Below are 14,024 nucleotides of genomic sequence, written 5' to 3' on the forward strand. Positions count from 1 at the left end.
CAAAAAGGCGCAAATTTATTCTAAAAAACTCACATTGGGTTAATTCTAGATGATTCTAGAAGGAATTTTGACGTGGATTGGTCTCTCTTAGGTGGTTCATGCATCCCAAAAGAGAAGGAGCTAATCCCTTGATGAGAGGAGCTATCCCTTTGAAGGAGGGCTTTATCCCTTTGAAGGAGGACCTAGTAACTTCCCTCCATTGCACTATAAATTAAGGCACTGGGCTGGTTGCTAGAGAGGTTAGAAGCTGAACATTTTTTAGGGTAAATGCTGGTGGAATTGAGACTTCCTAGTTAAGCTTGAGAGGAGAGATCACGTACCTTTTTGGCTTCATTGGGAAGAGAGTGAAACTTGTCAAAGTAGAGGAGACTTCTTGTTGGACCCTGGGAGGAGCTTGTACAACATCAAGGCACAGGTTGTAAAGTTCGTCTTTGATTTGAATTAATACAATCAGATTCATTTTTCTCAACAAATTTTCTTATGTCATTTTGTTTCATGAATTCCTTGATCATCATGTTAAGCATGCTTTATGATATTGGCTTTTCAGGTGCTATTTAATTTGTTTGCGTTTGTGTTTGCAGATTCGCAACAAGGGAGCTCATTTGGATCAAAGGAGCGAGGCTTCCACAAACTTGCATTGGACCCAAGGTAGGCCTAAACACTTGTTTGCCTTTGTTTATAAATGCATATTTAGAGAAAGATAGTTTTTTATTGGCTTGCTTGTCACTAGATATCATTAGATTCTAGGAAGTTCTATCTTGTCCGCAAGATCGACTCATTCCGTGTGACACTTTGCATTAATATAAATGGAAGGATATTACAACCATAAGTAGCACTTTATATTGTAGAAGAGCTCCTCCTGTTTGTTGACTTGTCCTTTCCTTGTCACAATATGCACCTCCAATCACCCTAAATGCAAGATATGATGACCACTCACTACAACAACATAAGGGCATAATCACTCTCTAAAAGCCAACCCCCAACCACATAGAAGGCTGGGAATATATAGAGAAGTAGGGTAAGTTGGGAGTTCTTATCCAATTACCAATCTAGGGTTTGAGATCCACCTTTGATGGAGGGATAGGATCAAAGGATAAGTGGTGAAAACTCCAAAGTAGGGTAGGATAGGATCTGAATGTTTTATCAAAGGTAAGTAGTTAAAACAACTTCTAGAAACTCTTAGAAGGGGAAGCTTCCAAAATCTCAATCATTCTCCCAGATTTCTAGAACCAACGCAGGTGCAAAGGGGAGCAACCTGCTAGTGACCAACACATGCCACAATGGAGAAACCTGTAGGTGATCGCACCCCAATAGGCATACAGGGAGCATTGGTCCTAAAACTGGCTCAAATGATGCAGTTTAGGGTTGAAATTCCGGGGCATGAAGGGAACATGCTTAGGGATTTGTGCAAGATGGTGACAAGGGGGAATAGGATGTTGATTGATCCCATTAGAAGGCTCATTGATCGAATGTGACAAAATGGCCTATAATAGTTTTGACGCTTCATCTCCTAGGGTTAGGTTTTTGGATGTTTAGGGTTTTCCATTGTTTCTCAATAATAAATAGGCCTTCGAGCCTCATTGTAACATAGTTCAGAGGCATGTAGCGCCACATCTCTTCTCAGAGATAAGCTACCATCCCCCGAGCTAGTTTATTTCCATTCTTTATGTAAGCATATTTAGTTCTTTGATATTAATGAAATGAAGTGTTATTTTTGTTGCATCTCTATATTTTTGGTTATATCTGTATTTTGTTGCGTTCCTGTTTAAGTTCAGATAAAAACAAACTCCTTTAAATATGCATGGCTTATCTCTACCATGTGGCACCCCCTAAAGCCACGTGGGCTCTGGGTGCCCTTTTATTCCAACACTAAACACATTAAATTGTCGCCTTTTCCATTGTGAAGTTGCACTGCACCCACATACTCTCTATTATAGAGTGGGCTCCTCAATGAGTCTATTTTATTATTAGAATATATATACAACAATTTACATTGTGTTTACAATATAGACCCTCTAGACACTTAGCCAAAATGACATATATATACCTGGGCATACTAACCCCCAAAATATATAAACATAAATACATAGGCACACAGGTCCACAAAATAAGTCTGATTCACCATCCTAAATATTATAGTCTTTAGACCCATTAGTTAGGCACTTCGACCTTCTGCACATATCATTGCTTGATTATTACCTGAATCATTCAAGGGTGGAACTAGGTGTGTTACATTCCCATTCCCATTAGAATAACACTGTCCATTCCCATTCCCATTAGATATATAGATATTATCTATCTATCTTTCTATAATATGAATTTAAATCAAATTTTGAAAAGTTGAGATTTTTTTTAATAACTTAATGTAATGACTTTTGAGAATACCATGGATTTGAGTTAAAGGTTGAAAGGATTTGGCCATGCATGTGCACATATTTCTATCTCCACAATTGTATTATAGAAGATAATGTAAATAACAAAAAGTGTTGTCCGTGTCCTTTTTTTTATTTTTATATATATAATTTTTTAGTGCCTTAATTTTTTCAAACACAATGTGTAGGTTTTGCATACAAATTTAATGTATGGTAAGGGGCTTAATAGTTTTACTTACTTTTCTGTGCAATTTTGGAGGCTATCTAGATATGTTATGACCATATTTAGGTTTTTTTTTAGAGAGATGCATAATGGCACTGTTTGTTTTGAGAATTTTATGTAATGTTTGTTTGTTCGTTTTTTTATTTTTATTCTTTTATTTTTTACACTTATAAAGGAAATACTATAAAATATTTCATTCTTCTTTAAAATTGATAAGATAAAATTGAGATTTGTGGAGGTTTTTGGACACTTTCCTCTTAGGTATTGACACATGTCCATCTATTATAAGGGTCTTTTTGTAGGTTTCCCACAAAAACTGTGATGATTTTCTAGCTTTAGTTTCACTTCTTGTTCTTCTTTAGTGAATTTTTCTTTTTTTTTTTCTTTTAAATGTAAATTTTATTTATTTTATTTTTTCTAATTTTGTCTTAACATCATGTACATTGAAATAAGATTTCAATTGTTGTAATCGATAATTCATTTTTTTATTTTATTTTTATTTTTTATTTTTAACATGTAGGGTTCAATATTAACCTTTCTTTTCACTTTAAATCACTAAAAAAGTATGTGACTCTAGAGTTCAGTTTCTCAAGTTTTGGTTATTCTCTTTGCTCAACTCCCTTAGATATTTTGGTGTCTCATGAAAGTTTAGATGTGTCAAAATGGCTTGATCTTTTTCCTCAAAAGTGATTATCAGTAAGGCCACACTCTTAGAAATATCTATTTCTTGAGATTCTAACCATACAAATTTTAATACTATAGTATAAATGAGTCTTTAACTATGCTTACTTCTTTTCTTCTTCTTCTTTTATTTATTTATTTATTTTTTATTTGAAGCTCGTAACATTATCCTTCTTGCATTGATCTCATGATCCATAAGAGGTGTGACTCCTTATAAGGGTGGGTGGGGTGTGATATTATGCAAAACATAATATGAGGGTGGGGGTGAGGGGTGATATTATGCAAAACATAATATGAGGGTGGGGGTCAAGAGTGATATTATGCAAATCATATTGCATATTATCACCCCCAGCCATAAAACAAAATATCACCCTGACCCCACCCTCATATTATGTTTTGCATAATATCACCCTCAAGGGTGGGGTTGGGGGGTGATATTATGCAAAACATCCCCCACCCACACACACCACATGAGGGTGGGGGGTGATATTATGTAAAACATATTATGTTTTGCATAATATGAGGGTGGAGTTGGGTGGGGATAAATATGTTTTGCATAGTATCCTCGCCAACAATTGAAACTTTTTAAAGAGGGGTAAACATATACCATGTTCAAAATACACAAATAATAAAAGTAAAATTATATGATACTGAAATCATTTATAAATCATTCCTCAATGTGGGTGATGGACACTTGGAATTCACCGTCGTGTGAAGGATGACATACGAAATTTGGCATGGGTGGAGGGGGTCAGGTAATCTTCCATTCCATTATGCTTTCGTTACTGAATATGCCTTAGAGCGTGTGAAACATCATCCCTCACATGCATGAGAGGGAGTCGGACAATCTTGAGGATTCAAGGCGTCTGCAGTAGGGTGGTTAAGAAGTGTTGAGATTGCAACAATTTGAATGGTATTAGGCTCTCTACGGAATGCAAAATTGTTTGTGTTTCCATTACTTTGATTCCTCCTACGGGATTAGTAAGGTAACAACTCTCTCCTTGTTAGGATATTCCGACACATAGGATATAGTTAAGTTCAACTTGGTCTAGTATAGAGTTAGGTTAGAGTTAGGTAAAGTGTGTTTCTTTACCGTTGTACATTTTGTAACTTACAATCCGACGGTCACGATATGTAGTGATCCGACGGTTCACTCTCACCTCGGTATTACCGACACTTGATCCGTGGCTTGACACCCGATTGGTCCATGAGTTCTATTTAAAGCGCATGGAGGGTCATTGTTCGGGTAATCCGTGCATGAGAGAAGCTTATGTAAATTTTCATTCTTTGATTAATAAATTGTCTGTACCCACGTTGGGACAGGCCGTGGACTGTTTCCCTCCTTGCACTCTGAGGGTTTTAACCACGTCAAAAATACTGGTGTATTGATTTGAGATCTGGTTGTGAGCGGTGTCCTCTTGGTATTCTTTCTGAGGAACTTACCCTGTAAATTCCTACATGGTATCGGAGCATGGACCCAGGTTCGATTCCCCCGAGTTGCATTTGAGGGGGGTGTTGGAAGAATCACCGCACCTCTATAGAATCCGTAATTTCCACCCTGGGGATCCGTTTGTTACGTTTACCAATACCTGCGGGTTTTGGTGTAAAGGCAAACCTCGAACATAACGAAGTATTCTTTTAGCTGCTTTCCAATGACTTTCACGGGGGTTTTGCATAAAACGAGCAACAAGGCCAACAGCAAAGGAAAGATCAGGACGAGTATGGGTTAAATACAAGAGTTTTCCGACAAGTTGACGGTATAAGGTAGCATCAACTTCAGGAGAAGTACAAGAGACTGAAAGTTTGACTCCAGACTGAAAGGGAGAAGTGGCTGGCTTACAGTCTTCCATGTGAAAATGACGAAGAATATCACAAGCATACTTGGACTGGGAAAGGAAAATACCCTCTTGGGATTGCAAGACTTGAAGACCGAGAAAATAGTGTAAGTGTCCTAAGTCTGTCATTTCAAATTTCTTTTTAAGGCTGGACTTCACATGGTTTATAAGGTTGGGATCACTACCAGTAAGAATAAGATCATCAACATAAAGAACAAGGATGATGAGAGAGTTGCCCACTTTCTTGGTGTAGACAGTATTGTCAGAATGACACCTAGAAAAGCCAGATTCTAAAAGAAAGCTATCCATTTTGGCATACCAAGCTCGAGGAGCTTGCTTGAGGCCATAAAGGGATTTCTTAAGTCGACAAACGAGGCTGGAGTCTGTTTGTATGAAGCCAATGGGTTGTTCCATATAGATTTCTTCCTGCAAGTCACCATGCAAGAAGGCAGATTTAACATCCATTTGATGGACTTCCCATTTTAAAGAGGCAGCAAGGGAAAGAACAAGGCGGATAGAGTTCATTTTGGCAACTGGAGAGAAGGTTTCAGTGTAGTCAATGCCTTCAACCTGTGAAAAGCCCTTAGCAACTAGACGAGCTTTATGTTTATCAACTTTCCCATCTGGTCCATACTTGGTTCTGTAAACCCATTTGCATCTAACAAGTTTGCGTCCCTTTGGTAGAGGAACAAGATCCCATGTATCATTTGTCATCAATGAATGATATTCTTCATTCATAGCTGTTTCCCAATGTGGATGGCCTGAAGCTTCTGCAAAAGTGTCAGGATCATGATTTACTGGAGCTTGAGCCAGTAAAGAAGAGGCTCTTTCAAACTGAGAACGTGTACGTCGCTGATCTGTAGGATCACCGGCAAGATCACCTGCTGCATCCCGAGTAGCACGGACCCATCTTGGAAGTTGAGGATCCTGAGAAGGTGGGGAAGGATTATCATCCTCGCTTTCATCATCAGAAGAAGAAATGTTTTCAAAGATAGAAGAGATAGGAAGAGGTGGCACATCCGCCGGACTAGGCTCGCAGGCCGATTTATTTTCATCAAATTTTACATCTCTTCTAATGATAACATTTTTGGACTTAAATGGAATAAGTCTATAGCCTTTTACATCTTCAGAATATCCAACAAAAGTACATTTCTCACTCTTAGGTTCTAAGGCTTTATGCTTTTCATCTGGAATATGGGCCCATGCTTCACTTCCAAACACACGAAAGTGACTTACATCTGGTTTAATGGAACTCCAGGCTTCTTCTGGAGTGATATTCTCTAGAACCTTAGTAGGAGTGCGATTGATTATATAATTTGCACAATTAATTGCTTCGGCCCAAAAACTAAGACTGAGTCCTTTAGATTGCAGCATACAATTAGCCATTTCCTTTAAGGTGCGATTTTTCCTTTGCTGTTGGCCTTGTTGCTCGTTTTATGCAAAACCCCCGTGAAAGTCATTGGAAAGCAGCTAAAAGAATACTTCGTTATGTTCGAGGTACAGTACAGTTTGGGATTCATTACAGTGCCAAAGCAGCTCCTCTGTTAGTTGGTTTCACTGATTCTGATTGGGCTGGTGACCTTGATGATCGGAAGTCTACTGCCGGTTATGTCTTCACTCTTGGTTCAGGACCTATTACATGGGCTTGTAAGAAACAGGCTGCCATTTCTCTTTCATCAGCAGAAGCAGAGTATCGTGGTGCCGTGGAAGCTAGTAAGGAAGCCTTGTGGCTTCGTCAGATCCTATCAGAGTTTGGCTTTGAGCAGCAGCATCCAACCACACTTTGGTGTGATAATCAAAGTGCCATTCAGCTATGCAAAGATCCAGTCCAGCATCAGCGCAGCAAACACATTGAACTACACATGCACTTCATCAGAAAGCTCATTCATGACCATGTTCTTGAAGTGCAATATTGTCCAACAGATGATCAGGTTGCAGACATCTTCACAAAGGCTCTCACAGAGGCGAAGTTCACTAAACTTCGATATATGCTTGGAGTTCAGGAAGTTGTCACTAAGGGGGGATAGGCTCTAGTGCCTCCTTCCTTCTCCTATTGTGTCATATTTGTAAATCCTTCAATCCTATCCCAAGTTGTTCTTAAGGGGGGATGTTAGGATATTCCGACACATAGGATATAGTTAAGTTCAACTTGGTCTAGTATAGAGTTAGGTTAGAGTTAGGTAAAGTGTGTTTCTTTACCGTTGTACATTTTGTAACTTACAATCCGACGGTCACGATATGTAGTGATCCGACGGTTCACTCTCACCTCGGTATTACCGACACTTGATCCGTGGCTTGACACCCGATTGGTCCATGAGTTCTATTTAAAGCGCATGGAGGGTCATTGTTCGGGTAATCCGTGCATGAGAGAAGCTTATGTAAATTTTCATTCTTTGATTAATAAATTGTCTGTACCCACGTTGGGACAGGCCGTGGACTGTTTCCCTCCTTGCACTCTGAGGGTTTTAACCACGTCAAAAATACTGGTGTATTGATTTGAGATCTGGTTGTGAGCGGTGTCCTCTTGGTATTCTTTCTGAGGAACTTACCCTGTAAATTCCTACACTCCTTGCCATTCTGGGTGAACCTTTCTTTTTCCTTCTTTGGACGAAGGGCACACTGGTCGGAGAAGCGTTGATATTGGGTGTCGGAGTTGTAAGTCTGGTTAAATTCTTGTGTGGGTCTTTCGAGTGGCAGTAGTTTGGTTGCTTGCGTAAGGTGGTCAACGATTTTGCCAAATGTGTCAAGGTTTTTCGTGGTGGTGATTTTGTATGGATTGAGCCTTTGGTGTAGGTCATATATTGGTTATCCAAGCTTGACATTGTCTGGTTTTTCTTTCCTAAGGTCATAAGACGAAGAATTCCTTTCGTGGAAACGCAATGGCTTTGGCGTCGGTCGGGCTTTTGGGAGTTTGGGTCTTCGGCCTTCCTTGTTTTTAGCTGGTGGATCTTCCTTTGATTTCTCCTGGTGTGTGATAGTTTGGTAGTGTTGGCCTGGGTTTGTGACAGATTCGTGGTGAATTCAGGCAGTGGAGACCTGCGGGGCTGGGGTGTAGCACCTTTTTTGGCTATGGTGTGGAGTGAAAAGGCTCCAATGGGGGTCGACTGGATGGTAGGGCACATTACTGCAGGTGGCGTGGTTTAGGGTTTAACTAGGTGGATGTTGGTTTCAATTTTGGTTTGTCTTGGGCGTCTGGGTTTTAGCTAGGCTTTCAGGATGAAGCTGGTTCCATGATCCTCGAGAGCTCCTTTGTTGGTGAAGATGGAATCATCTCGGCTATGTGAGGGGATGAGTGAGCCTACTGGAGCCCAGGGTGGCGGTGTTGGTAACAATAGTCTTGGTGCGGGTTCTTGGAGATGCAAAGCTTGTGGGGGCTGTAGAGCAAGTGATGGGAGAAGATGGAGGGTCGTTTCTCTGGGCGGTAGGGGTGGCAGGGTCCTGTCATAGGGTGAGCATGGAGTAGGTAGTAGGAGCAAGGGTATAGGTCATGGTCGAGGTCTGATTTCACGGGGGCAGAGCAGCCGGTCGGGAAACATGAGGGTGGTTGGATGTGCAACAACAAGTCGAAACAGGAGCACTTCAGCACTCCAGGAGATGTTCCAATATTTCATGGACACGTTTGCAACCCATGATAGGGTTAGGAGGGAAGAACATGAGGCGGTTCTGGCCATGTTGGACCAAATCCATTACTTTCAATGCCACATTCATGAGAGAATTGTGGTTGTTTGGCTTGGTCAAAATTTGCTAGCTGAGAAGATGGAGAAGCTAGAAACATAGCTTGCTCACTTCGAGAAACATGTCCACTGTTTATATCGCTCTCCTCCTCCTCTAGGAATGGGGTCAGACGATCCTGCTTCTATCACTGATTATGGTTACTAGTGTCTTTCTAGTTTTTTGTTTTTGTTTTTGGGTGTATAAGGCCTATCAGGTTGTGGACCTCTCAGTTGGGTATTTTACTTTTTGTTTGTAGCATGGTAATAGCATTGATCAACAAACCCGGTTCAGGTGAGGCACATACATTTTGACATCTATGTATATACCTTTTGAGTAATGAAAAGCTTTGGACTTACAAAAAAAATCATTTATAAATCAATTTAGATATTTTAATCCATTTTGAATATTCCCGTTATTACTTGCTAAATTTTTTAATTAATACGTCAATAATAACACTCTATATAATTTTTAATTAATAATAAATAAATAAAAACATGACTACAGTGACCAAAACGTTCTACCCAATATTGCCATCAAGAAACTTGATGTACGACAAACCTAATAGAATGAAAAGTTGTCCTCTTTACATTTGGTAAAAAAAAATATTAGTTGAAAAAAAGATTGTATTATGTAAAATTTACATTGTTTAGGAGAGGAGTTAATTCATTTTTTAGGTAGGATAATAAATATCAACTTTATTGAGGGAAGTAATTCAATTTTTATGTATAATAAATTATATATATATATATATATATATATATAATTTAATTATTGTAATTTTATTTTCAATATATTACTTATTCTATTTATTTATTTAGATATTAATAATTATTTAAAAATATTTTTTAGTTAACACTCCACATAATAACCATATACAAACAACAAAACAAACTTGTTAAAATAGCCTCTTTAATTCATTGATTTAAAAAACACACATCATAGTTTTAGATGTTTTGAGGGTTGTAAGAGGTTCCTCTTCCCACTTTGAAATATGTCAGTGACATTAAGTATGATTTTTTTTTAGAGTTAAATTGAGTTTATGTTAGTGTTAATTTTAATGTTAGATGAAAGAATAATATATCCATTAATAAAATGTTATTATTGAAATTGTGTAAATCTAATTTGAATACCCCTTCAACGTTGAGATAATTTAATTCTCCAAAAATAACTGACCTCCTCCCCCACATTATAAAATAAAACACACCCAACCTAATTAACAAACCATTTTATCTACCCTCACGGTTAGGTATGTCTCCATTTTATCTTGAATTTGGTTTGGTTAATGGTGGGCTTTTTACTATGGCGCACTCCAAACCTATTTAAAAATATATTTCCTCCTGGTTTTGCGGCCATGTGACCTAATTATAGGTCTTCCCTAAAGTAGGACCCACTTCACTCGCTGACCAAAGGGAACGTATGCTACTCATAATTAATATGATTTTCGACAAGGCGCCTGTTTGTGTTTTTAAAGTGCCAGAAAGCTAAAATTAGTAATACCAATGCCACCCCTAAATTTAGGGGAGATAAACCACCGCCATCAAAGCCATATATAACACAAAGATAACTGTTGCTTGCAGCCAGGTTCTTTAAACTCACCGCCTCCACTATAATGTTGAGATTTCCCTCTCATTAATCTCCAATTTCAAATTTCAGTTGTTTACCCGCCGCCTCGGTCTTTCCTTTCGAGTTTGAGTTTTCCCCATTTCCATTCTCCCTCCTCCCAAAATTAAACCTCACAAATGTCTCCCTCCATCACCCCCAAATCTCAAATTCTGAAATCCATCCACCCGCCATTGAATCAAATCACCCGAATTCAGAGTCTTACAAATACATCTCACTTATCTCCCCTTCATTCCTCCTCAGTCTCCTGACTGCCTGCTTCGCTTCTTTACATACATTGTGGTGTGGTGCAGGGCAGGCAGGGAACGCAAGTATTGTTAATATTTGGCATATCATTATCTCAAATGGAAATGCAGATGGGCTTCCAGCAACAACAATTTCTTCGCCCTCACCTTGCACCCACTGATTCTTCTGCTGTGAGAGAGGAAGAGGAAGAAAATAAGAGTAATAAGGAGAACATTCCCCCATTCTCCTCTTATTCTTCCGGCTCTGTATTGCGATTATCCCATCCGAGGAAGCCTCTCCAAGACATCACTCGCCTCGTCGTAAGTATTCACAGCTTTAGTTAGGTTTTCTCTGCACCTTTTCCCTCTTTCTTTATTAATGCTTTCTGGAAACATATGTGCGTGAATTAAATATGTGGCTGTTCTTTGTTCTGTTTTAAACAGGTAAGATCTTCGCCCTCTGTAGCAGAAGCGAGGGCACATGTAAGATTGGGCGTACGCTCTTCTAGCAAGAAGTGCAGTAAAAAGAAGAGGGTTGCACATGTGTCAAGCGTGGGAGTCGTTTCGAGTGAGGAGAGGTGCCAAAGACATGAAATGACCATCCTGAGAAAGAGCTTCAGATAGACGATCTGGAAGCGTTTCGGAATTTGAAATGCAATTGTGTTAGGGCTTCCATTGAAGCCGAAAGTGAGGAGAGCATGGGGTTATTTGCCCACCAAGAGAAGAGAATTCACATGACTGTATCGTCATGTGGAGAACATTGTTTGCAGGAGACGAAATGAATGAAAGGGTCGTCTCCTCGCCATCGGTTTTTATTCAATAAAGATTTACTTTCCAACCATCGTCATGACCACAGGAAATATTCGTTCGCATTTGAGTATTTGTTATATCTCTCTTTACAGAACACTGGTCACAAGACAGGGTTTTTTTTGTTTTTTCTTAACGGCGGTGGCTACATTTTTGTGAATATTTTTTTGGGGACTTTTAATTTCCATTATATAAAATATTGAAAATTACATGTTGTAAATGTTGCAAAAGAGTATATGTCAAATTAGTGACTATGTATATCACTCACATGTCGTAAATGTTGCAAAAGCTTATATGTCAAATTAGTGGCTATGTATATCACTCACTATATAGAGTATATGAATTGAGTATTACATAATTGTAATTGAAAATAAGATACGTTAACATGGTTTTGTGAAATGGCACAAAAAGACAAAAAAGAGATCCATCTATGAACTTTGTAGATTCAGGTAGTTGCTGCAATGTGTGGTTGATGATCAATGAATGGCCTTTGAAAATATTGATAGAACTCTTATCCAATCTGTTCTTGAATCATCCAAAAACCAATAGGTTATTGTGTCGTTTTCTTGGAAAGACTATCAGAAATCTAGTTCTTTTCTTTGAAGATACAATGACAAGATATATAGTCAAATTGAAATTTTAAAGTAATAATTTCATCCAACAAATTCTTGTGTGTGCATGTGACATTTTTATTGAAGTTTGAACCAATTAATGACAAGTTTAGAATTGTAAAAAAATTGTAATTATTGACATCTTTTCTCAAGGGAAATATAAGATGAGGCTGTTTAGTTTTGAATAGTTATTAGTGTTTTACCTTAAACCCATCTTCATCTTGAAATAATGATCTTCACTTGAATACAAAACTGCTCCTTTGCCACATGCATCTTGTTGTGTTGAACCATTAAAATATGCCCAAGGTGAAGTCTTGTTAATGGTTTCTATAGATATGTTGTGTTGTTTTTGTTTGTCTTCTAGGAGCATGTTATATAAAGATGTTATGTGTGAATAGGAGTAAGGCCAATTAGGGGCCTTTTCTTGAAAAATGACTTAGTTTTTTCCTATCCAAATACTCCAATAAACCAATTGGGGCAAATTTTGAAATTTTGTAGGATGGGCTCTATTCCACCATGATTCCAAGCTACTTGTAAAGTGTATCCTTGCCACTTGATATTGATTGTTAGAGATTGATTCCATATTTGATTCCCTTGATTCCTTTCTTTAGAGATCAATTTGCTCAGACTTTCCATGACCAATAGGATTAGCAACGACAATAAAGGGCATCCCTACTTGAGTCCATGTTTAGCATGGAAAAAATTTGATGTTGATCCATTGATGAGAATGTTGTATGAAACAGAGGTAATGCAACACATTATCCAATTAATGAAATCATAAGGAAAACCTAGATGAGTCAACAACATTCGGATGTACAACCAGTTGGTCCTATCATATGCTTTGGAGAGGTCAATTTTAAAAATCATTCCTTTCAAATTCTTAACTTTTAAGGAGTGAAGACCTTGTGCAATGCCTATTGCTTTGTGAATTTGGTGTTTGTCCAAAAAAGTGAATTGTTCCTTTGATTATGTTGGGATGAAATAGGCTTAATGTTTTCAATGATCTTTGCGACCATCTAATAGATGCAATTACGCAAAGAATTAGGTTGGAAACCATTAATGGTGCTAGACTTATTAGATTTGGGAATTAAGGCTATGAATGTAGCATTGTATGCATCATACATCCTCCCACTCATTTGACATACCTCTTACCCTAAGTAGATCATGACCTATCAAATCAAAGAAAGCCAAATAAAAGTCCATAGTCCATCCATCTAGACCTAGACTCTTGTCCTTTTTAAACCATTTCAACACTGCCTCTAGTTCCTCCGTCAATAGCTTATTCAGGTCTTCAATTACTTCCTCGTTTACAAATAGAGGAAAGAGACTAGCTACCTTTATAATCTCTACCAGAGACGCCTCTTGTGGAGCTTTAAACAAATTTCCAAAGTGATGAATACCTCTTTGCTAGTCTTTTGAAAGATTGCATTGAAGAACCCTCCCCATCCTCCAAGGACCATATAGTATTGATAGCCTTCCAACCACTTGCATGTTGTTGAAAACATTTTGTAATCTCATCTCCTAATTAGAGCCATATAACTCTACTCTTAAGTCTCCAAGTTTCTTCCTTTTCTTTTAATATCTTGAGTTTCTTTGCTTCTAGTTGTGTAACATAGAACTTGGATTCAGGAGTGACATACCCTCCATTGTTGGGTTCTTCTAACTTGGCTAATTTGGATTCAATATTTTTGAGTGATTCTTCATCCTTCTTTTTCTTTGCCTTAGCCCATTCTATCGTCCTTTAATTAAGGCGTAATATATTTCCAGCCGAGTGTTTTGTTGACGGCCTTTCTTCAATCTGTGATCTATCCTACCATATCTCTTTAACAATTTGATGAAAATCCTCATCCCTTGACCATGTTGAATTAAATTTGAAAGGTGCCCACAGTTTTGGAGATATACTTGCTATTTCTAGGTATATAAGCGAATGATCTGAT

General features: G+C 38.2%; 1 protein-coding gene across 1 annotated transcript; it reads left to right on the forward strand.

The window, feature by feature from the left end:
- Positions 1-10,541: 10,541 nt before the first annotated feature.
- On the forward strand, positions 10,542-11,571 carry LOC149163238 (uncharacterized). Its single transcript, XM_089435987.1, has 2 exons — positions 10,542-10,990; positions 11,114-11,571. Exons 1-2 carry the CDS (start codon positions 10,790-10,792, stop codon positions 11,291-11,293), a joined length of 381 nt encoding a protein of 126 aa, XP_089292113.1. The 5' UTR covers positions 10,542-10,789; the 3' UTR covers positions 11,294-11,571.
- The last annotated feature ends 2,453 nt before the right edge of the window (positions 11,572-14,024 follow it).

Source organism: Pinus tabuliformis, chromosome 5_2, assembly GCF_031772625.1.
Source record: "Pinus tabuliformis cultivar Carrire ecotype Pingquan chromosome 5_2, CPIR1, whole genome shotgun sequence".
Classification (NCBI taxonomy): Eukaryota; Viridiplantae; Streptophyta; class Pinopsida; order Pinales; family Pinaceae; genus Pinus; species Pinus tabuliformis.

What these genes read in the sequence shown, in the direction of transcription:
- LOC149163238 (XM_089435987.1), top strand. Translation starts at nt 10,790, where the DNA reads ATGGAAATGCAGATGGGCTTCCAGCAACAACAATTTCTTCGCCCTCAC. An exon ending in AAGACATCACTCGCCTCGTC is followed by an intron (nt 10,991 to 11,113) that starts GTAAGTATTCAC and finishes TGTTTTAAACAG; the next exon opens with GTAAGATCTTCGCCCTCTGT.